This window comes from Eretmochelys imbricata, chromosome 4, assembly GCF_965152235.1.
Source record: "Eretmochelys imbricata isolate rEreImb1 chromosome 4, rEreImb1.hap1, whole genome shotgun sequence".
Classification (NCBI taxonomy): Eukaryota; Metazoa; Chordata; order Testudines; family Cheloniidae; genus Eretmochelys; species Eretmochelys imbricata.
This window is the reverse complement of record NC_135575.1, coordinates 121,991,963-122,017,394: the sequence shown is the minus strand read 5'-3', so window position 1 is coordinate 122,017,394 and position 25,432 is coordinate 121,991,963. Positions and strand designations below refer to the sequence as shown.

The 25,432-nt window shown below is 42.2% G+C and overlaps 1 protein-coding gene across 1 annotated transcript in view; it reads right to left on the bottom strand.

Moving 5' to 3' along the window:
• Positions 1-25,432, bottom strand: part of SORCS2 (sortilin related VPS10 domain containing receptor 2) — an 838,677-nt gene that overhangs the window by 321,012 nt on the left and 492,233 nt on the right. Inside the window, exon 3 of the mRNA XM_077814654.1 lies at positions 18,628-18,727. Within this exon, the coding sequence (XP_077670780.1) occupies positions 18,628-18,727 (100 nt within the window). The remainder of the gene's footprint in view (positions 1-18,627; positions 18,728-25,432) is intronic.

Here is a 25,432-nt window from a genome sequence, read left to right as displayed (position 1 = left end):
TCTGTTTAAAAAAATGGGTGCTGCTCGCTCGAGCCGAGACTTTTTTAGATTCTTGTTGAAATGCTTCCCTTGAGCCATTACTGACAGACCCCAGAACAGATTTACAACCTCAACGCTTGCCATGGATAATTTCATTAGATGAAGAATGCAAATTAATCTGTGGTTAAGGGAGGCAGTAGGACTCCTGGGTTCTGTCTCTGAGTCACATTGTGGTGTTTGGTAAATCATGACCTGGCCATCTATTTGTCAGTGACACAGGTGCTGAACAGTTTAATAATTTCCTTTTCTAACATGAATAGGTCTCTCTCTCTCTTTGTGGAGGAACCCGACAGGAACCAAATTGTGGGGTTTTTGGCCTGAGGGGTTGAGCTAGGGTTGCCAGCAACGCCCACTCAAAAAGGTCCTGTTGAAACTGAGTGAGGGTGGGATAGAGTGAGTGCCGGGGCAGGAGCAGGGGCAGGTGTGTTAGATTTTGTGCTATTTGAAAGTTGGCAACCCTAGGTTTAGCCAAAGTTGGCAGCTGAGATCTAGAGCCAAGTATCACGCCAAGGTCAATAGCTGGGGACAAGAGACTAGGGTTGCACCATGCTCAATAATCAAACCCAGAGGCATGTGCAGGAATTTAATTTTACTGCTCTTGGGTGGGTACAGGTAGGGGGATGCAGTACTATTATGGCGGGCTGGGGATGGGAGAACAAACTCCTCCAGCCCCAGGGCCCCAGCAAGGAGCACAGAACTCTCTCCCTACCACAGATTCGGGGCTGGAGAAGTTTGCTCTCCCCACTGCAGCCCAGAAGCAGGAGCAGTTCTGTACCCCTCGTCGACGCCCAGGGGCCGAAGGAGTTCTGCGTCCCCCGCCAATTATTGGGGGGGTCCATGTCCCTGCATGCCCGCGCTCGAACCCACCCCTTGTCAAACCAGAGTCAATAGCTAGGAACCGAAGGGCAGGGCAAGGAGACAGGAACAAGGCAGGGTTTGTCTCAGCAGCAGGTCAGTGATCTCCCTAGTGGCACAGACAACTTCCTGGTTCTCCCTCGAGGCATAAATAGTAGGGCTAGATCCAACAGAGGTCATGTGGGGAGCTGCCAGTCTTCTCTGTCATGGATGGCACTTTCTGAAATGACTGGTCTCCCTGGATGTATGGTGTGTTGACCAGATGTGGCTCTGCCCTGTCTGCCTGGTAGCAGCATGAAAGTGTAGCCTGCTGCCCTGGGGTTCAAGTCCCATGATCCTCACAGAACGAGAGAGGAGTGGGCTGGGAGATAATTAGCCTTACACTATGAGCCTCATTTAAATGCAGTGGTGGGTAACCTGGTAGTATCTTTGAATAACAAATAGTATTCTCTCAGCTGCTGGCAGGCTGCATTAGTCTATCCAAAGGGAAAGAAGAAAAGGGGAAAAAAAACAAACAATATGTGCTATCCAAATGTTCAAGACAAGATAAACAACCAGTAATTATCCAAATCATAGATCACTACATGTACAAGAGAAAGAAACAGAAGAGTGCTGCACAAACATAGTCTGTGAGCATCAATATAATGAATTGGCCTGTTAGCAAAGAAAAAAAGAAAATTCTCTTATTAATGAATTGAAGGATCTCCAGGCGAGATAAATAAGTAAACCAGCGTGCTTTAAAACCATGAAACAAAGTCCCTGCTATATAGACATTATACAAGCCCGAAGTGTCATGGTACATCTGAGGGAACCGTGCATAGCTGAAAGATTTGGTCACTTTATACCTTCCCACTATTCCAGTTATCTTTTTTGTTTTAATTGGGCTACAGCAAGTAAATGTTGTAGGGGGCCTAGAGAGTTCCTGATCCTCCAAAGTTACCAAAGAGAACTAGAATGTGTTGCAGTGCGGAGCTTAATAAATGTTGGAACTTCCTGATGAGGGAGTTCTCTAGGTGCTGCTTAAAGCATGGCTCTTTGTGTCTGTTTCCTCACTCTGTAAATGTTAACCAAATGTGTGAACTATGTGAATTATTTCCCATCCTAATTCACAGGGCCAAGATTTTTAAGACCAGGTATCTAATGTTAGGCTCCTTGTGACACAGGGCCAGAAACGGTTAGGCAACTTGCAGGCTAAATGACCCAAATTCAACCTTTAGAGAAGTATCTAAATTGTAATTAGGGCTATTCCTTATAAATAGCTAACATAGCCATGTTAAATGGACTAGAGCTTTGAAATGCAAACCTGTATTGTTAGAGAATTAGAGGTAATACTAATTGTATGTGTTTACTTATATCTTGTTAGATGTTAACCATATAAAGAGATGGTTCCTGTCTATTAATTCAGAGATCAAAAGGGAATATTAACATGTAGATGAAACTTGGGTGTAATATATGTCTCTTTGAAGTTTGTAGTAAACTGTCTATGAACTGCTTACTGGATAATTACCTTATGCTATTGAACCACATACCACACAAAAGAACCACTAACCCAGGAACCTATCCTTGCAACAAAGCCCGTTGCCAACTGTGCCCACATATCTATTCAGGGGACACCATCATAGGGCCTAATAACATCAGCCACACTATCAGAGGCTCGTTCACCTGCACATCCACCAATGTGATATATACCGTCATGTGCCAGCAATGCCTGTCTGCCATGTACATTGGTCAGACTGGACAGTCTCTATGTAAAAGAATAAATGGACACAAATCAGATGTCAAGAATTATAACATTCATAAACCAGTCGGAGAACACTTCAATCTCTCTGGTCACGCGATTACAGAAATGAAAGTTGCTATATTACAACAAAAAAACTTCAAATCCAGACTCCAGCAAGAAACTGTTGAATTGGAATTCATTTGCAAATTGGATACAATTAACTTAGGCTTGAATAGAGACTGGGAGTGGCTAAGTCATTATGCAAGGTAACCTATTTCCCCTTGTTCCCCCCCCCCCAAGACGTTCTTGTTAAACCCTGGATTTGTGCTGGAAATGGCCCACCTTGATTATCATACACATTGTAAGGAGAGTGGTCACTTTAGATAAGCTATTACCAGCAGGAGAGTGGGTTTGTGGGGGGGGGGGTTGAGAAAACCTGGATTTGTGCTGGAAATGGCCCAACTTGATTATCATACACATTGTAAGGAGAGTGATCACTTTAGGTAAGCTATTACCAGCAGGAGAGTGGGGTGGGAGGAGGTATTTTTTCATGCTTTATGTGTATAAAAAGATCTTCTACACTTTCCACAGTATGCATCCGATGAAGTGAGCTGTAGCTCACGAAAGCTTATGCTGAAATAAATTGGTTAGTCTCTAAGGTGCCACAAGTACTCCTTTTCTTTTCATCTCTACTATGAAACTGACCTAAGAACTCTATTCATACCTGTATGTATAATGATCTTTTAACCAATACTCACTCTCTTTTTTTAAAAAAAATTTAGTTTAGTTAATAAGAATTAGCTGTAAGTGTGTATTTGGGTAAGATCTGAGATATACATTAACCTGGCAGGTAATGCATCCAATCCTTTGGGATTGGTAGATTTTTTTATATAATGAACAAGATTTTTAGTAATCCTCATCATATTTGACGTGGCCTGTCTCAGTGGGAGCCCAAAGCTGGGTTGCTTTAAGGGAACTGTGTTTTGGCTTCTGGGTAACCAGTCAGGTATTGCAGAAGCTGCTTTGTTGTTAGCTTGGTGAATCTAAGAATCAGAATACTATCAGTTTGGGAGATTGTCTGTCCCATTCTTTGCAGTTTGCCCTAAATGCACAATCTCAGAGTGGCCCCCCCAGAACCCTGGTCACACTCCTAAATCCATATTTAGCATGTAAATAAATTTCTAGCTATTCATAGGTGCTGAACATGCTGTACCTGCCATTACCTCTGAGCATTTGAAGGAACTTTTTCATAATTTTTTATTTTATGATTAGCATAGGTAACTTCCCATATAAATATTAACAAATCTTATTCACAACCTGTATATGTTATCTTTAAAAACATTTATGTTTATCTACATCTCTGTACTAAGTTTGTTCAAATTCCAGAAACAGTAACCATACTACAAAATTTACTGATCCCGATATAAGGCTATCATTTTTACCACTGAAAGGATTTCCTATACTTTATTTCTCTAGGCCACTAATATTGGGAGATCTGTCCTTTTCCAGAAATTAACTCTTACATATCTGGCTGCTAGGAGTAATTGTCATATCAGTGGGTCCTTCCTTGAGTCAGTAATTCCCTTTGGACTGTTAGAGAAACATACTGTATTTAACCCATCTATTGCTTTTCCTTAGGGAGGAAGAAATATGGGCTGGTGATTAAGACTCAGAGAAGGGCATTAAGAAACCTGGATTCTATTCACATCTCTCCCACATATTTCCTTGAACAAGTCACTTAGGTTTCCACATCTGTAAAATGAGAATATTAATATTAATTATTCCTAAATGCCAGGGATGCAATGAAGATACATTAATTCAATAATGTGTGTACAATGATATGCCATCTTATGATGGAGGGCAACAGATAAGCACAATGTATTTTTAATATGGTATTATACTGTATTTAATGGCATCATAGGTTGCTGAGTGGCAATCAGTTCCAGGACAATGGTTCCCATAGATTGATGAGGAAAGAAATAAACCATAATTTTCAATAAGAATAAAGGGAAAACTTGTGCCCTCTCCCATATTGTTCAGCACGCAGGATCAAGAAACAAGGAGACACCACCCCAACACCCTTCTTTGCAACTGAAACACAGTCCTTATAATCAAGAGTCTATGCACATTAATCTAGACCATATTTTGTCACCTTCTCTCTCACTGAGTAGTACCTTAGTGCATTGAAATATCATCATTTGGCCAAATCCTCAGATGGTGTAAATCAGCATAGATCCATTGACTTCAGTGGAACCAGGCTAATTTATACCAGCTGAGGTTCTGGCCCATTGTGTTCAGTGGGACCACTGAGTGAGAAGGTGCTATGCAGTAGGAGTCAGGGTGGCAAAAATCTAACCATCGATCAAAGGTGCAGTCGTTTTTCCATGCCTCTCCTATGTAACGCAGAAACCGTGAGCACCAAAAGGAACTGGACTTAAAACAGCTAAGTAAAATCCAACTGATGTCATGTGAAAAGCTTTAGTTCCACAGATGTAGCTGATTTAAATGAACCTACCACATGTTAGCATTAAATAAATAAACAAACACCAAGGCATGTAATGTCTTAAATTGACATGTGAAATGTTTGCTCTATTCCCAAAGATCCAGTTCTGATACCGGTAGTCATAGTTACACAGGAAGCACAGCCCTTTGTGCAACGAGCAAATCTTTAGCCTTTGGCAAGACAAACACTCCAGAACTCCCCAGTGCTACCTGGCAGGCATTTCTCTAGCCAGCCCACATCACAATAATTCCTCATGTTGATTTAGTGTATTTTGAAAAAGAATGGGAAAACTGAACTTCCATTTTAATTAAAATTTGAATTCCATTTAAATGTCCAGAGAGGCAATCTGGGCTGGAGGATTTAGCACACTGATGAAAGTCAAGCCTCCCTGAATTCTGGTCCAAGCAGTTCTATAGATACACCACGTTCCATTCGGGGCAAGCCATTTAACTTCTCTCTCAATTTCCTCATCTGCCATATAAGAATAAAAATATTTCCCCATCTACTTACCACAAAGGGGTGAAGTGAGGATTATCACATGTTCTGAACGGGCAGTGTTATGTAAATATGAATTAAATTTAAGAAAAGGGAAGCATATTTACAACATAATTATTTTTACTATGCTCCTGATACTAGAATGGTGTTCAGTTACTATAGGAATGGGTCTACAGAAATGCATTATAAATATGCAGCTCTCTTTAAATTGAATCAGAACACTACTCAGCATTTATACAAGGATCACAGGTGGGGAAACCAAGGCACAGATGCAGCTCATTCTGCACTGCTTTGTACTTTGTATAATTTAACGTCAGGGTAGGTGTAAAATGTTATCAAATATAGTAACATATTTATGTCCATTTTGCACAAATATAAATGTGCAGTGTGCAAGGCAGTGGAAAATCAGGCTTCAGAGAGATTCAGGCTTGCATAAGGTCATAGAAATAGATGCCAGGTCTCCTGACTAACAATTCTCTGAGTTAGTCACCAGATTGCCCCTGCTGTAAAGACCGCTTTTATGATAATGGAGGTTTCAAAAACATTAAGAAAAAGAAAAAAGAAAAACAGAGAGTGAGTGTTGTTGGGACTTAGGAGTCTAATCAACAGTTTGGAGACAGACTAATACATGCTATCTTGTAGAAGACTCAAGCTCAGTATCAACTCAGGAACTATTTTGGGACCATGGAGATTAAGCAGATCACACAGCAAGGAAAGGGTGATGAGTCCTTGACACTAGTGCCACAGAAAGAAAAGTCTGACCACTTTTAGCTGGTAAAACAAACCAAAATGGGGACTGCTTTAGAGAGGAGTTGATCTCGTGAGGTACACATGGTTTCAAGCTCTGTGAGGGAAACTCAGGCTCTTTCATACAAAATGATAATTGTTTCACTATTACAGAGCCAGATGATTATATGGTATAACGAAAAAATCAAAAATTCTGCTTTACCTCTTGATGAACCTTTGACAGAGTTGCATTGCCCCACACTCAATCACATGGCACGCCATCCCCAGCCTCCTGACCTCTTCCTGTCCCAGCACTAAAGGACTAATACTGAAAAGTGTTGAAGGCCATCTACACCCACTGAGGCCAATGGGAGTTAAGGGTATTCAGCATTTGCTTTAATATATGTACAGAGCATAAACACATTGAAACCAGGTAGCACACTGCCACTTTGCATCCCTCAAAACAAGTGTCACCAGGCATTGTATTTCTGGTAGGAACACACAAGAACACCAGAATATATAGCTGTGAAATTTACAGACAACTAACGGTCCTGTACAAGGTCACGAACATCATGTGGTGACAGCTTGACTGCAGCAGCTGACGAGCTCAGACAGTATTTTCGTTTCTCAGGGCGTGGAGGGGCCGGACACCAGAGGGGGTTCTCAGTGGGTGGGTATTGTCAGTCCTGTCAAATGTTAATATCAGAGAGTTAAGCACTACTAGTTGCCACTGCGCTCCCATGCCAACCACTGAAAAGGAAAAAGAAATCCTGCTGCACTGCTGCTCCCAGGAGAGGAGGCAGTTGTGAGGTCAGCATGAGCAGGAGGCAGCGGAACAGCTGCAGCAAAGAGAACAGAATTTGACACATTGATAGATTTGAAAATGCTAACAGTGCATGAAGTGTGGAATTCATGATTCACGCTGCCTTTTTATTATTGGTGACACAATGAAGAAATGCACTGGTTCTCAGAGAGATACAAGACGCAGCAGCATGATGAAGACTATGTTCCAAATACATGATAACACTATTTTCTGTCTCTCTAGGGAACGTGTGTACCATAATTTGTCCTTGCAGACCTTTTGAACAGCATTAAAATTCTTTTTCCAAAGAACATTTACAAGTTTTTTCACTCCCTCCTGAGTATTCTTCCCAGAACTAACACTTATTTCTTGCCAGACTTTGATTAAGCCTTGACAGCACCTGGCTTCAGCTTCCCTGTCCATAAAATGGGAACAATAACACGTGCCTTTAGATGTATGGTGAAGCTTTATAAGTGTTCATAAAACTCTCTAAAATATTTAGAGAAAAGCAGTTATCTCAACGGAAGAGTGTTGTTATAATAAATATAGACAAGAGGATATTCCACGAAGGATGGGTTTATGGAGTATGGTTTCTCTTAAACAAGAAAGTTATCTCAGAAGAATTTCCAAAAACACACCACTGAATTTTTCATCCTCCTCCTCTAGCCTCCACTTTCATCTATGTTCTCTGTGACTCAACTGCTTAGGCATGCAGTTTGATATACTGTACTATTAAATGATTGTTAATCATCCTCTTCCCATTCTCTCTGCTCATCTAGCATCTGTCTCCTTTCTTTCCCTTCACACAAGTTCAGCATTATTGGTGCAACAGCCTCCTCCTCTGCAGCTCCTGCCATCTGGAGCAGATTTCCTGCATCTCTCTATATCAACAACACTGCATCTCTCTTCAAACATCGTATGAAAGCAACTCTCTCCCTTGGCCACTATACTTGCTTCCCCTCCTAAACTCTGCTATTCATTATTATTCAATTCTCCATGATACTGAACTCTGCAGAAATTTTTGGCTCCATGTTGCACGAGAGAAGCTCTCTCTAGAGCCAAGTGAAATTTTTTGGCCAAAATATATTATGCACTGAAAAAATGTAGAGTTGGGTCAATTAAAACATTTTGCAAATTTCAGTCGATTTTGAGTAATTGTTTCGATCTAAATCAAAAATGAAAATATTTCTGAACTGTCACATTGAATTGCTTTGACTTTATCAGAATGAATCATTCCAATTTTTCGGGACAGATTCACAAGCAGATTTAGGCACTATTCACAACACTGGAAGAGGCAGTGGTAGTGATACCTTCTTGTAATCTTTAGCCCACTGGTCAAAGCACTCATCCTGGATGTAAGAGACCCAAGTTCAAATCCCCCCTCTGGAGCAGGGACTTGAACCCACATCTCCCTCCTCCTAAGTAAGAATCCTAATCACTGGGCTGCTGGCCAGCTGACTTTTTGATTTGCCAAAAATTCGGGTGGGGGAAGAGGGGTTGGTTTGGGTCAAAACACATTTATCTTAATTTGTTTTTCAGAATTGCCTGCAAACTGAAAAGTCGGTTATTCCCATAGCTCTAGCTACCATGATTATAGGGTTTACACAGCTGTAGCAGGGATGTACTCAGAACCTTACAAAAGATTTAAGCCAGATCCTTAACTGTTTTTGCAAGGCTACCCTAGGGCTGTAGCACCATCAGGCTGTGAAATTAAGGGGGAAAACCTTATGCTCAAATACATTTGTTAGTCTCTAAGGTGCCACAAGTACTCCTTTTCTTTTTGCGAATACAGACTAACACGGCTGCTACTCTAAAAAGGGAAATGGTAGCGCTGTCCCTATACAGCTCAGCCTGGTTTCTCAGGAAAGACCCAGATTTCCCTGAGCTCTAGGTCTTTGAAGTGAGTCCCCTGGCATGATCCTGTCAATCTTTATCACAAACAAATGAAACAAGGAATTAAACAGTCTTATCTACAGGCCTCTTCAGGCCAGAAAGCTATCTGACAGGTAACAGAAGTTCTGTGAGGTGGAGCAGACCATCTGGCTGGTCACCCCTACAGGACATTTAGTTTCACCTTCTCTCCTCGCTCCAGCATGGGGTATACACAGCACATCTCCAAGTCCAATAAATTTACAGTCTCCTACAGATGTGCTAAAAACACAGGCCACCTGTTCAGTTTAAGGAGCAGGTGAAAGATCATTGCTGAGGAGATTAATGTAGTAAGGAATATGGGTCTGAAGGAGTAATCGGAAGGAGGAGAGAGCAAGTGACCTGTCACCCACACTGTTTGGTACTGTGATGGGATAGACAAACCCCACTCTGTAGAAGAAGGGCCCATGCAGCCCTGACCCACTGCATCTGCACAAGTTGGAAGAGGAGCTTTAAAAGGGGAAGTGGAGTAGCTCAGTGGCAGGCAGGCAGTGGAGGTGAGCTGACATGCACTCTGAGCTCCTGAGAAGGAGCACCATGGGAGCTCTTGCTTCCTGAGGCCTGATGACAGTGACCTGACACAGCCTACAAAGAAGGGACTAGTGGCTTTTGAAGGTCAGAAACTTTATTTTTATGTTCAGTTCTTTACTTTAACCTGGGAGAAAAGCAGGCTTGTAGGAAGTGATCCAGGGAGGCAGTCACATAGCACCGCAAGGTGCAGAGCTTAGCTGCCTAACATCAGGTCCTGGATCAGAGCCTGGAGGAAAAGGTGGGTCTGGGGTCCCCTACCAACCACTAATTAGGGGACACTATGGAAGCCTATCCCTTGGCAGGGCACCTAATTGATGGAAGATCCTGAAGATACAAGAGTCCACATCACGAGACCTGACCCAAGGGGGAAGCTCTGAATCCCTCACTTGATCCTGAAGACTTCCCTGATTGTGGACCCTTTATGCATACCCCAAATGGGATGGAGCAAGCACAACCTGGCTGGAGGGCTGAGTCACTGAAAGGACAGACCACCAAAGGGTGGGCCGGCTGTGAGAGAGGGAATGTCTAGAAGAAAGTCAACACCCCTCATTCAAAAACTAGGCAGCGCTGTACTTCACAGATACCTTAGATGTTTCTGTGCCATAAAACCCTGATTCAGACATGGGGCCTGAGCCAAAAAAACCCAGATTTGATCATCTCTGAATTTTAGGTTGAAGAGCTTTGAAATGAGAACCTGTATCTGAATGTTGCAAATTGCCCCAAACCCGATAAAGTCCCAATTCCAAATGAACACTCTACATTTTCCAGTTAATACCTATCTCTCCCCAACCATTCATCGAGTAATACTTACTGCCTCAGTTGCTTGGAATAGCTTCAAATGTTCCTTCTTAGTTCTCCTAGATGTCTTTGACCGACAATTTCTATTGCTCTACTCAGAAAGCCCCTGCTTGACATAATGGGAAATAAAGTCTTGCTGAAAATACGATAGTTGGATTCCTTCACTTCCCAAAAATACCAGGAGTGAAATGGATGTCTTTCAAATGCAGAATTATATGCACAATGATCTCCTAGCACTTGATCAAAGTTCTTTTCCTTTTTCAATTAAGTCTCCTATGTTGTATTTCCACAAATTAGACTTTTTATTTTTCACTTAACTACTGTGAATTACATTTTTATTCTGCATTTGTGCTGTGTTCAGGAAGGAAATTTGTAAAAATAAAACCAAACAACATATATTAAGCATGCAAAGGAAAGGAAGGGACTATATCTCTTTAACAAGGAACAAAGCAAAGACCAGGAGAATGCAGAAGTTACATGTCACTGCAAAAGGTCAGCTTCAGAAATCAATTGAGCTCTCCAAGTTAAACGTCAAAGAAATTATAGGATACACTAATAATACAAGACTGTCTGTTCAAATATTAACCCATTCTGCCTACGCCACTCCTTGACCTTAATAAGTAATTATCCCACATGCCATGATAAATCCACAAACAATTCATGACAGTCTACAACTCACTCATTGCCACATATAATTCACCAGTTAGTTATCATGTACTGGCTTTGCTAAATTGAATGGAAGTTAAATCAAAATAAGGTTTATGCGGTCTTTTTCAAAAAGCAGTCTACCATGTACTAGGGGAACCGTATTCTGTCAATAACTCAAACCTAGTGGGTTTTAATAACCATACCTGCTAATAAGAACAGGGGATACCTTGCAAGCTCAGTACAGGGAGAGGTAGAAACTAGGTTTGGGTGGCAGGTCAAAAGATTGGCAAAGAAAGTGTCTGTAAATTAGATTTTCACTAAGAGACAAACCTCTTTCTCTAACACTATACAATAAAGCGCATACAAACTGTATTGATTTGGGAGTGCTGGCCTCGTCATGAACAACAATACTACTTTGTATTTATATAGCAGTTTTCATTTTTTAAAAAAGGTAAGTATTATCCTCATTTTATGGATGGGAAAACTGAGGCAGAGGAAAGTAACATGACTCGTCCAGAATCACATAGTACACAATCCGGTGCCACTGAAGTCAATGGCAAAACCTCCAATGGCATGAGTAGATTTGGCAGAACTAGATTTGTATTTTATTTGACTGATAATATCCAGAGAAAGACAAGGCTGGTGAGAGCTAATATCTTTTATTGGACCAAGTTCTGTTGGTGAGACAGACAAGCTTTAGAGCCACACAGAGCTCTTCAGAAGAAGAATTGCTCTGTGTAGTTTGTCTCTCTCCCCAACATAAGCTGCTCCAATAAAAGATATTACCTCATCCACCTTGCCCTCTAATATCCTGGGACTGATACGACTACAACTATGCTGCATACACATGATACCTATGTTTACTTTTAAGTTTTTTTATTTTTATCTATTTTAAATTTTCGCAATTCTGGGAAATTATGGGGGGAATCAGACAATAATTATTTAATGATGGCAAATGTTGAGATTTGAAAAGTTAAACTTTATTAAAACAAACTGTCAACATCACACGTCAAAATATACAACGATAATATTCTTAAATCAACCAATCATACCTATTTTTATTATTCATTCGCTAGTCCATTTGTAACAAGCCTAATGCAAAAGTCTAAATAACTGGAGTTTGACTCTAATTTTCTCAAGCAGCATTTTTCTCATTTTTCCCATCTGTACATTTCTATTATATGCAATGGAAATATTTATCATTTTGTGTCTATGGTGAAATCAGCATTTATTGACATTTACCAACAAAAATTTAATCCGTCCTAATCATGCAGTAGGGGCTGTTGTGAGATTAATCCTTGAGGGGGCCATTTAGGGATCTGGGCCAAAAATTGGGGATTGGTCCTGCTTTGAGCAGGGGGTTGGACTAGATGACCTCCTGAAGTCCCTTCCAACCCTGATATTCTATGATTCTATGACTGCTGACTCTCAGTCCCCTCACTGACTCTTAATTCTATCTACTTGATGGGAGTAGTCTCCTACAGTAAACCAATTAGTAGTATTCATCTGTACCAGTTGAATGAATTCCAAGTTTATAGGCAATACACTGTCCTGGAAGCTATAGACCAATCAGCACTGAGTTCAAGTTTCACAGCAACATGACATAATGATGTTGCATCAGTATCTGGATGTGAGTAGACTATCACATACTGACACGGTATCACCACTAGTGGGTGCAACACTATTATGCACTGACGCAGCATCACAACATGTAGATGCAAATGTTAGAACACCACAACTCAGCCTCACCGCAAATACAGCAAAACCTATCTTAAGCAACCACTTAGGGAACAGACAGAAAAAGCCTGCTTAACGGAAATTGTCTCTAACAAAGGGGGAGCCGAATTCTACTTGACATGTTTGGACATATTCTGGAGTGGTCTCTTTAAGACAAAAAGTTACTTACAAAAGGTGGCCTCATGGAAGTTTCATTGTCAATTATTTTGCCCTGCAAGACAAATGGCAAAATGTGGCAGCCCTATATTTATCTTCAAATGGTTGCAAAAATGTCTCAAACCATTCTTCTGACTAGGGAAGTGTTATCTCCATGGGAGATTTCCCTTCTCTATGGTGTATATTTTATACTTAAGCTAATTTTAAAGTACCATCAATCTAACTATTATACAGATAGCCCACTTCCTCCTTATTACATCAAGGTTTCTGTGTGGTTCATCAGGCACGTAGGCTTTGCCTGTTAATGTACTGTTTAGATTTGGAAAATGTGAAGTTATTGATTAGCATAGCAAATAGGAAGCTTAGCTGTTCAGCCCGTTTTACTAATAAATCAACATAGCCACAGAGAATGTCTATTTTTCTCTAATATGAACAAGACTTACATTCCTTATGTTGCATAAGTGCTCCTTTAGCACATCCATAACATCTGGAGCATTGGGAGTCAAAAATATTTGTCAAATGTACATTTAAAGTATGTTCAGAGCAAAATCTGTAAGGATTCTCCCCATAAAATCCCAAGGACATTAATTCTAGAAACTACAAACACTATCCAGGGGTGAACTAAATTTGTCTTTAAAAAACCCAGCACACATCCCAATCACAATTTCATACTATGCATTATCACTTGTAATTTATCTCAGTGAAACTGGTATGTAATTACCATCCCTATTACTCTATAACTAATCCCCTTCCACGTGAAAGGTTTCCTTTTTAGTTGACTGAAAGGTTGATTCTATATAATACAGGCATTGGGTGGCTCGATCACATCACTTCCAATCCACAGTCATACCCTATTATTTCAAGGAATAGAAGGCCACAGATCAGACTCCATTTTTCTGTAGTGCATGTATAATTCAAGGATGCCTGCACCAGTTTTCTATGGGCAATATTAGCAGAAGAGAGCAGACAATTAAATTAGTTCCATTATTTAAAATATAAGAAAATTCAAGGTCAGTGGACAAATGTGCAGCCCACCATAGATCAGGATAAGCCCTGATGTGGTGAACTCGTAAGACTATTTGATGTCACAGGTCAGTTCAAAGGCTGTCCTGTGCATAAGTGCATCAAAATGAACAAATTAATGCCAGGCTAGTTGCACAGGTCCACTCTCCCTCATCATTCATCTGCAGCCTCTCCTCAACCATATCAGCACGATAGGACCAATATCTTTGCTGTCATTTGCTGCAGGTTTCTCCTGAGTTGAAGGGGGTGTCACAGAGTGTGGAGCAAGCATTAATGCTTCCTCAGTTTTCCATTGGCTAGTGCACAAGCTTTTTGTCTGGGAGGAGGTTTAAGGGGGTGAGATATGTCACTTCATGTGGGTCCTTCCTGGCCCCTCCTTTGATCCCACACACAGTGGGCAACAGAAATAATTTGCAGATGCATAAGATGGCTACACAGAAAAGGACCAACATCCTACTTAGCCCTCTTCCTCCCGAGCAAGGACCCACCATGGCTTTCTGAAGGGATTTGTTCTCCTCCACTGTGTGGTCTGAAGTCTACCCATCAGTTTATCCTGTAATTGATTCTGTTACGTAATCCCTTTTCCATGCAGCTGGTGAAAATAACACGATTCTAACAATGTAACCTTTGCATTTACAAATATGCTTCTTAATAAAAGGAAATATAATTATGTGAACTTTTAACACTGTAAACCAGTGTTTCTCAAACATGGGCACAAGGGGCTCTTCTTGTAGCCACAGACTCCTGGATGGTGCTTCAGGCCCGGGGTGGGGTGGGGGGCAAAGCAGAGGCTCCTTCCCTGGGGCTGCCTGCAGGGGTTGGTCCCGACCCCTGTCTGGAGCCAGAAACACTGTAGGAGCAGGCAACCAATGTGAGTTCCCCACCTTCCCAGAGGCGGTGAGCTTCAGGCTTCCAGCCTGGGGTGGTGGGCGGCAGGCTCTAGCCATGCGGCAACGGGCTCTGTCCCGCAGCTGCAGGGTTTTGGGCTCCATCCCTGGACTCATCCTCTGTCATCACCTCAACCCTCGCTGCCTCCTCCAGCCCCCCATTGCGCCTGACCCCCCACCTCCTTACCCACCTCATCATCCAGGGCTTAATTTGTCCCCCAGCATGCCGGCGCTGAGTAAGGCTGCTGTGAAAAGTGATATTAACAAATATAAAAATATCACTTTTCACAGTAGCAGACTTCCTAACTAGCAATCTAAAAAAAAAAAAAATCAAAACATGCGAAGTGCCTTATTTATGTTTCTATTTTGTTTAGGTCCAGTAAAGAATAGAGACAACTGTACACTATTTTTATCACTGAGTCTGAAAAAAACCCCTACATAAATAAATTACAATGATTTGGACATGTATATGTGCTTATTTGTTTGTTTTTCCTAAAGTTAATTAAGTATTTTAGGAAAAAATTGTCAGAGAGGCCACCAGCAAGAGTTGGTGGCCACCTTCTGAGGCCACCAAAAATTTTGTTGCGAGAACCTCTGCTGAAAACACTGGGTTAGAGAGGTAAGAACTGTCACCTTTCCACAACTGGTCTTCTTAGAAAAATGCAAACCCGTGCAGCCCCCAGGGATTGAATATTTTCAGTACAGTTTCAGATTCATTCTGTAAACTGTACTTTTCAGTCCATTGGATTGTACAGCATGATAGCTAGTGAATGTGCCAAGTACATTCAATGAAACTCTTATTCAAGTTAGGAGTTTGCATATTAGTGCAGATAGATAAACTCAGCCAAAACCTTGAACTAAACCACAGCCTTTTGCCACTTTTCACATTGATCTGGTTGCATTCTATTTTAAAAGCTTCCCCACCGTTTGCATACCTCTCCAGCCAGCTGTAAAAGAGTTGCCTTCCAGATTCTTTACCACAGAAAATCATTCAGTTGCACTAGAAAATTGATATTGATTATGAGAATTATATAAGAAATATCATTCATTACTCTCTAAGGATGATGTGGAATAGAATTAAAATTGTGATAATTAATATGCAAAAACCCTGCACACATTTTTTGCCTCTGCTTCTTTGGATGCATTTTCATCCTCCAAATGCCGAATGGGAGTATGTGACTGCTTGTTCTTAAATTTAAGCATATATGTAAGTCCTTTGCCAGACTGGGGCCAGTATGCTTTGCACCTTGCAAGACTGAGACCTTATAGAGAAGCAAAAAATAGAATTTTTTTAATTTAAATCCATGGAACTAAATCAGTGTGAGAGGAAGACCAGGCATACTGTGTCTGTGGATGACTCCAGGAATAGAGGAGAAAACTAGCAATTTCATGTTATTTCTAAAACAATTGTAACAAGTCCCTCAGCAGGTGCCAGACTTTGCATAGGGGAGAGGCCAGTGGCTTGCCCCATCCACACGTGCTCCCTCTTGAGCCAGGAGTACTGCAGACAACAAGGGATAGCCTCTAGGTCTTGTGCTCTTCAACACTTTGCAGCTGAGCTATGGCTGCCTCCTGATCAGTTCAGTGGCTCAGGATTTTGGCAGTGGGATGCTGGACCAACCAGACTGGGATGAATGTGCCATCCTTTCCAAATGGCCTTTGTGAAACAAATTGGTGGTCTTAGTCAAGCACCATTCACCACAAAAGCTACTATCATGATGGCTGGCATGGCTGCCTCTGGTATTTTTGGCATGGAGACTGAATTCCTTATCAGTGTGGTTCCTCCAAGCCAGTTCTGAAGTATATTAGCAGAGCAGCTTTATTCCGCAGCTTGTATTATGCCTGTACCAAGAAGGACTTATTTCTAGAAATGTTCACTCTGGCACCTTTAACAGGCACTAAAATGTAAGGAATTTTTTATGTTTAAAGTAGGTTGACATCTTAAGAGCAAAGTACAGAGCATCAAATAGCACATTCATAGAGGACCAAAATGAAATGAATTTAAGAGCTGAATTCTAATATAGCATTAAACTGCTAAAGGGGGTCTTTGCGCTAAGTGCTAAGTACTTTGAGTTACCCTGAACATAAATCAGATTTTTCTGAGTTTGGGTTAATGTGCCATTTTTCTATGTATCAGAATGTCCTTTGTTCATGAAATTCAGCAGCAATCCTCCAACCACTATTCATTTTCTTTCTTTTTTTCCCTCCAAACTGGCAGATTTACATTATCCTTGATCCCCGCAAGCCTGTGCAGGTTTTAATTTCATGTAGAACACATTAGCTGGCTGAGCTGTGCAGAATTTTCCATAGGTTTCCCATCCTGCCTCATCCTTTTGTCTTCATTCCAGAAAATTACATGAATACGTTTTGTTTATTATTATTTATTATTTCCTTTTGGCCCTGAAATAATCTGCAGAGCCCAGCTCTGAGATGCATGCTGCTCAGAAACAATTTTGTGCCTGGTGGTAGATCCACTTTGATGAATAAGAAAATTGTTACCAGCTTTGCAGCAGATTAAATACATATTATCTAACTCGTCTACTGCTTCAGTAGGTCACGGAGACTCCAGCCACAATACCAGGAGAAATAAAAACAGCACTTAATCACCCAGGCAGGTTCCTTAAGTTTATCACTGATTTTTGATTAGGCAGAACAAATAGATAACTACAGCTAAAATTGTCTGTCTAATCAATGGACCCTGCATGAAATCAATTCTCCTACTTTATCCTGTGGTTGAAAGGAACTTTTCAAGATAAAATTCTTTATTCATAGAGGTCTTATTGCACTTATTATTTACAATACTTTACATAATTAAAACAGCAAGAATTGTAAACAATTTTTTTTATAAATACCATGTTTCTTTGCATTCTATTTTCCATTCATCACAGGCAGCCACATTTAACTGGTCAAATTCACCTTTGTTTATAGTTCATTTCACTTCAGTTCCTCATGCACTAACCTAAATGCTACTGGGGTCACCAACAGTGCAGGGGAATTTTTAAATAAAAGTTTAAAAAATATATCTTTTCAGTGATGTAAGATCATTCCCTGAAGCTCAGCATGAGAATTTCCATCTTCTTCCGCAGTGGAGGGATTGTCAACCATTTCCACAGCACCAGCTCAGCCCAGCCTTAGACCTCACCAAAGAACATGCAAAAAAGCTGAGAATCTGTGCATAGAATGAGGCAGGGGGATGAGGGCCTGTAGCCAGCTCAGCTACACCAACCTTAGTGTAGCAGAACCCTCTCAATGTGAGCTCCAGAGGAAGCTGCAGGGAAGGGAGGATCGGGCAGTACAGCTCCAATGCAGCCACACTGCCAGGGAGGCCAGATGGAGTCAGGAGACCCCCGAAGCTGATGCAGCAGGACAGACCCTATGAAGAGATGGTCATTTATCTCGAGTGGATTACAAGATTTGCGTGGCTCTCAGAGGAACTACAGTTTCTGGGGTCTGAACCCCACTCCTTAATCAATGGCCTCACAGACTACGCTCACCCCTGGGCCTGCCCACAGTTTTTGTCCACACAGATATTCTAAAAATTGAAAGATCATAAGATCATCATTGCTTGGCATTGTCCCTCTAAAATGTATATCCCATTTCCAGAGGTCACAGTTCTACAGAAGTTCATCAACATGTTTGTGAAAATTACTCCTTTATATTTTAGCTCTGGAGAATGTGCTTTACTGAACGAATTACTGGAGTCTTAACTCCTCTGTGAGAGTTTTCTAGCCTGAGCTACTGGATCTCTAGGAAAGAGGAATACTTTCTTGCCACATACCTTTTTTTTGTTGGTGGGACAAATGTAGAAATTGTCAATGACTGTTGTAATCCCGGGCTGCAGATTCAGCTTTGTATATAATGTCCCAAAATCCGATGACCTGAAAGAAACATTGAACAGCTATAAGTGCTTCCCAAAGGCCCCAGTATTTCAAACATCTCTGAAATGTACTTTGTTACACCAGATATCTACTTTTGATGCTTCCATACCAGCAATTTAGTTTTTTATGTTGTTAGGTCATTAGGTAGTAGAATGGACTTGCAACTATCGAGCAATGCTCAAGGCTTGAGAAAAATTTTTGGCCTCTCTGTATTATCCAATTCTACAAAGTGATAGAGTTGTACTGATGCTATACAATATGCTTACAGTCACAGATGTAAAATACATACAAAACCACAGGAATTGTTATGACTTCAGTACACGTCCATGACCACAAGCAGATAAAGAAGAAGCAATGGTCTCAAGTTGTAGCGGGGAAGGTGTAGGTTGGATATTACGAAACACTATTTCACTAGGAGAATGGTAAAGCACTGGAATGGGTTACCTAGGGAGGTGGTGGAATCTCCATCCTTAGGGATTTTTAAGGCCCGCTTCACAAAGCCTTGGCTGGGATGATTTAGTTGGCGTTGATCCTGCTCTGAGCAGGGGATTGGACTAGATGACCCCCTGAAGTCTCTTCCAACCCTAATATTCTATGATTCTATGAAATTGGCACTGATATTTTTAGATAAACCTGTGAAAATGCTTATCATCATTGCAGTACCAGAGGCCTCCACTGCAGTACTAATGGCCTCAGGTTATTTACCTAGGGTGTATTTAAAGAGGCTAAATCCTGCTCACCATGAATTTACTGAAAGAAGCTGATTTCAGAGGGAGTGTGTGCACTCAGTGGGAGAAGGATTTAGCACAAGATGTGTAAGACTGAAAGTAGACTTACTATGAAACTATCTTTACTGAAGACATCCACACATCTGTTTCTTTTTCAGATCATCAGTGCAGTACTGAGACTTAAACAGCAAAGCAAATGCTTGACCTCCAACAGGTTTTAACCTCAAAACTACGCATGTGTGCTACAGCTAAAGGTAGCATGCACGCATAGCCTTGTTTTCATGGAAGAACTACAATTAGTCAAACCTTTGTGACTATTTTAAGTACGTATCACTGCAGTTACTGAACAAAGCAAACAATTTATCAAATCTATAAGCTAAAAACCTGAACCCTAAACATCCTGGACCAAATCCTGTGTTCCTCATTCATGGTTCAGTTGTGCCACATGACCCTCCGTATTTGGGATTTTCCCCTCTGAGGAAGCCCGATCAGTGCAGCTCAAAGGAGTTCAGGCCATAGGGGGCACTTGCCTCACATGGATAACTCTCGCCCCCAGACAATTCTAGAGGAGCCAGTTGGGTTTATGTGCAAGCCCCTGTGACTTGGGGGCAGAAATAAATCCTATCTCCCAATGGAACAATTTGAAAGAAAATTCAGCAAGATTATTTGATTCCTTATAGCTGCATTCTGCTGTTTTCCTGTTGATCAGCTCTCTCTATTGTCACTTACTCCATATCACTAAAGACAATGGGAACTTGACCGAATACAGCAAGAGTAAAAACTGAGCAAAGAGCCCAGGAGCTCCTTGATTGTATCTTCAAAGGGTAGCTCAAAGCTTAAGCGTTGCTTGAAATTACACCAGTTAGAATGGTCCTCTTGGGACCCCTTTGCTGAGAAATGTCCAGAGCACTGCATGGTTTAGCCATAGCTCCTCCTACCCTGGTCATGCCCTAGTCCAGCGAGGGATGTTTCTGATGCTGGGGAATGGGGAGTAGCTCATACAGAGCCAGCGATGCCCATTTTTCACCACCCAGAGATTCCCCTCAATCAGAAAAATACATAGCTTAGGGCAGCTTTCTGTTTTCTTTGCACTGGCATAAAAGGGATGAAGTCATGGGCCAGGATCTTGCCCATGGAAACAACCAACAGGACATTTCCATTAATTCCCTTCTCTCTTCACCAACCCAGAAAAAAAGTAAGGCAGGGACTGTTACATGTTATGTATTTATACTGACTGATCTAGGCTTCTGCACATGCACACATACTCAGCACCCTCATGCATATATTGACATTGCTTTGGGAACAAATTTCAGGTTTATATATTTTTATAGTGATTTCTGTGTGGCTTTGATCCTTTCATTGTACAGTGTTGCATAACCTGCCGCTATACAATGATGTATTTATAAAATAAATGTAATCTGAGCAATTCAGGTTGGACAAACAGTTACGTAGAAATCAAATACATAGTGACCATACTGTTTTATATTGTGTCAGTCTAACTAAAATACGGAAAAAAATAAGAATGGACAGACTCTAAACCTAATTTGGTTGAGGTGATGGACAAAACAGTAATTAAAGTTACAACTAAAACCTGCTGGCATCAAGCAGGCATACTGAAATTATACAGAACCAAATGCAAGTCATAGATGGGGAAGAACAAGGAAGATAGCCCATTTCAAAGATACTTGTCCAAATATTCCTGCTTAGTCTCACTACTCAGAATAAAAGACCTGAATTAAGTGAATAAAGTTGTCATAAAAGAGGAGTGTGACAGGTTTCAATCGGTCCTCCAAGCCCCTAGGGGGCAATGGAGAGTTATGGTCCCACCGGCGGGCCTTAGTCACACCTTTTGGGCACTGGGGAATTAGCGGGAAAGGTGTGCTGGCCGGAGTCTGCCGCGCGCCCCTCAGGCAGGGGAGCGCCGGCACGAGTCTGCCGCGCACAGTTCTGCTACCCAAGGCAGGTTGGCCGGGGTAGGGGAACGCAGGCCCACCCAACTCCACTGCGTTCCAGCCCAGGGCCCTGACAGTGGCAGGGGCCAAAGGTCCCACCGCTCGGTCAGCGGGGTGCCATCCACGCCCGCTGACCAAACACACCCACCACACGGTGCAGTTCTGCCCCTGGGCTACTTCCTCCCTGGTCTCTCAAGCGGGTCTCTCCGGTCCCTCCAGCTCATCCGGGTATTCCGCTGCTGGCAGCTCCAGCTCCCCCTCTGTGTCGGACTCACGCTGGCGCGGGCTACAACTGAACCCTTCCAGGTCCTCCGGGTACTCAGCGGCTGGCAGTCCTGGTCACCCCAGGCCTTCCTCCCAGTCAGGTTCCTCCTGGCCCAGGGCCTCCCCTGGGTCGGGAGCAGGATCGCGAGGGAGCAGCCAACAGCCTGTGTCTGTCTCCCTCCCTGGTGCTCTCCTCACTGGGCAACGGGCCCCGCCCTTTGTACTTCCTGTCCCACTCCTCCCCTTCCGGGGATTGGCATAAACTTGGTCTGGCCCCGCCCACTCAGGCTGAGAGGGTGGCTCTTTACCCTCTGGTTCGGAGGGAAGCCACCCTGGCTCCCTACAAGGAGGTTATGACTTCTGAGCTATTTCCAGACTAAGGCAAGATCATTTTAAACAGTCAAATTCTTGTATTTTCTGGGACACACTAGCTGTGAAAAAATCAGAGAAGAAGAGTTTCAAGCAGATGTATGGTCTAAATTCATCTTAATATCTGTACTGTGCCCAAGCAGAAGGGTCCAGATTGGCAGAGGTGTTGTGTTAAGGGCTCTTGCTGTATCCACAAAGTTTATTTGGAACTCTGCCTGGAGGGGAGAAGGAATATCAGCATACCTTATGATCTGAACAGCATTCACATTTGCCAGCACAAATGGTTCAAGGAAAAATGAGGATCTTCTGTCCGAATCTGTCAACAACTGGAATTTCTACAGTCCAGGGAGAGCAGATCACATGACAAAATCAGAGCATGTGTTCCAACATGCACAAATTGGACAAGTTTATATTCAGGAAGATTACAGTGCAAGGTTAAACTTCTTACTGTCCTCCCTCCCATGCAATACCATCAGGTCATACTCTCTCTGTCCTTCCAGCTGCAGCATACTTATAGTGACATCCTTCCTCTCTTCACTAAGCAGAATCCAGTTCCCTATCCTTACCACAGCCTTCTTTCACCACACCAGTCACCTTGTCACTCTACCCAAGCTCTGTTATTCTTCCGCACTTCAACATCCTTCCACTATACCAGCAGATTCAGATGGATTCTCATTCATATATGGAAGAGCAGTCAAGTTCCACATGAGGGTCTTCTCTCTTTGGACAACTATTTCTGGGGCAAACGAAATTGTAAAGAAAGCCAGTAGAATCCATGGAGAACCCAACATCTCCTGCTGTCTTCAGTGAATCAACCTACCTTCATCTTGATTTCAATGGAACTATGACAATTTACACTAGCTGAGGATATGCCCCATAGTTGCTCGCCAGGGAAATTTTGTCCTCAGAAAGTGACTGAATATGTCAACTACAAAGTATTACTAGGACATATTTGGATTCTCCCAAAGTTCCAAGTGACATTTAGGAGCATCTTATTTGAAATAAGTTTGCCATCAATGAGTTTGATGGCTTTTTAAAAAAATGAATAGATTTACAGACTATTAAAATAATAGGCACGCCATTATCATAATGGACATGCCACCTGCATATGATAGCTTATAAAAATACAGATGGATGGACAGGGAGCAGTGACTTACAGGACATCCAGAACTTGCTGCTTATGCTGGATTTTGTCACTGAAGGCTAAAAATGGTAACTGCAGCGTTCCTGAGAGCACTCAGGCCTGATCTAAGAAAATTATTAAAACCATCTGCTCATCAATAAACTCATTTTCAGTAAACAAAACATGGGTTAAGAATGTTAACATGATTTTGGAAAATAACTGTTAAAAGATATCATGGAAAATTTTGCAAATAATGGAAAATTTCCAACATAGACTTCTTCTTTTAAAAAACAATGTTGGATTTTTTTTAAAAGGCCATTTTTGACAAAAAATAATGCAAAAATTTTCAAATAGCTCTTCTGCATATCACTCCTTTTTAAGTAGGCTCATTACTAGTTAATAACAAAATATATGTAACAGTAAAAATTCAGAACTGGTGCTTGCCTGTGTAACTCTACTTATGCTAAAGTTGCACTTGCTTAACACCGAAGTCTGAAATTCCAGTTCTCTTCTGTCCTCTATTTATGGAGGTGAACTGTCAATATATTAAGCACCATCTGTAGCTTAATGATTCACAGAATCAGTCACAAAAACTACCAAGCCAAATTTCAAAGAGATCCTGTAACAGAGTCATCTGTGGTTCCTCCCCTAGAGAAAGAAGTGGTTCGGGACTATTTAGAAAAGCTGGACGTGCACAAGTCCATGGGGCCGGATGCGTTGCATCTGAGAGTGCTAAAGGAGTTGGCAGATGTGATTGCAGAGCCATTGGCCATTATCTTTGAAAACTCATGGCGATCGGGGGAAGTCCCGGACGACTGGAAAAACGCTAATGTAGTGCTCATCTTTAAAAAAGGGAAGGAGGAGAATCCTGGGAACTACAGGCCCGTCAGCCTCACCTCAGTCCCTGGAAAAATCATGGAGCAGGTCCTCAAGGAATCAATTCTGAAGCACTTAGAGGATCTTAGTAAAAGTGATCAGGAACAGTCAGCATGGATTCACCAAGGGCAAGTCATGCCTGACTAATCTAATTGCCTTCTATGACGAGATAACTGGTTCTGTGGATGAAGGGAAAGCAGTGGACGTGTTGTTCCTTGACTTTAGCAAAGCTTTTGACACTGTCTCCCACAGTATTCTTGCCAGCAAGTTAAAGAAGTATGGGCTGGATGAATGCACTATAAGGTGGGTAGAACGTTGGCTGGATTGTCGTGCTCAAGGGGTGGTGATCGATGGCTCCATGTCTAGTTGGCAGCCAGTATCAAGCGGAGTGCCCCAAGAGTTGGTCCTGGGGCCGGTTTTGTTCGATACCTTCATGAATGATCTGGAGGGTGGTGTGGACTGCACCCTCAGCAAGTTTGCAGATGACACTAAACTGGGAGGAGAGAAAGATACTCTGGAGGGTAGGGATAGGATACAGAGGAACCTAGACAAATTAGAGGATTGGGCCAAAAGAAATCTGATGAGGTTCAACAAGGACAAGTGCAGAGTCCTGCACTTAGGACGGAAGAATCCCATGCACCGCTACAGACTAGGGACCGAACGGCGCGGCAGCAGTTCTGCAGAAAAGGACCTAGGGGTTACAGTGGACGAGAAGCTGGATATGAGTCAACAGTGTGCCCTTGTTGCCAAGAAGGCCAACGGCATTTTGGGATGTATACCTAGAGGCATTGCCAGCAAATCGAGGGACGTGATCGTTCCCCTCTATTCGACATTGGTGAGGCCTCATCTGGAGTACTGTGTCCAGTTTTGGGCTCCACACTAAAAGAAGGATGTGAAAAAATTGGAAAGCGTCCAGCGGAGGGCAACAAAAATGACTAGGGGACTGGAACACATGACTTATGAGGAGAGGCTGAGGGAACTGGGATTGTTTAGTCTGCGGAAAAGAAGAATGGGGGGGATTTGATAGCTGCTTTAAACTACCTGAAAGGGGGTTCCAAAGAGGATGGCTCTAGACTGTTCTCAGTGGTAGCAGATGACAGAACAAGGAGTAATGGTCTCAAGTTGCAGTGGGGGAGATTTAGGTTGGATATTAGGAAAAACTTTTTCACCAGGAGGGTGGTGAAACACTGGAATGAGTTACCTCGGGAGGTGGTGGAATCTCCTTCCTTAGAAGTTTTTAAGGTCAGGCTTGACAAAGCCCTGGCTGGGATGATTTAATTGGCGATCGGTCCTGCTTTGAGCAGTGGGTTGGACTAGATGACCTCCTGAGGTCCCTTCCAACCCTGATATTCTATGATTCTATGACCACGTCCAGTTACCTATCCTGGGTGTT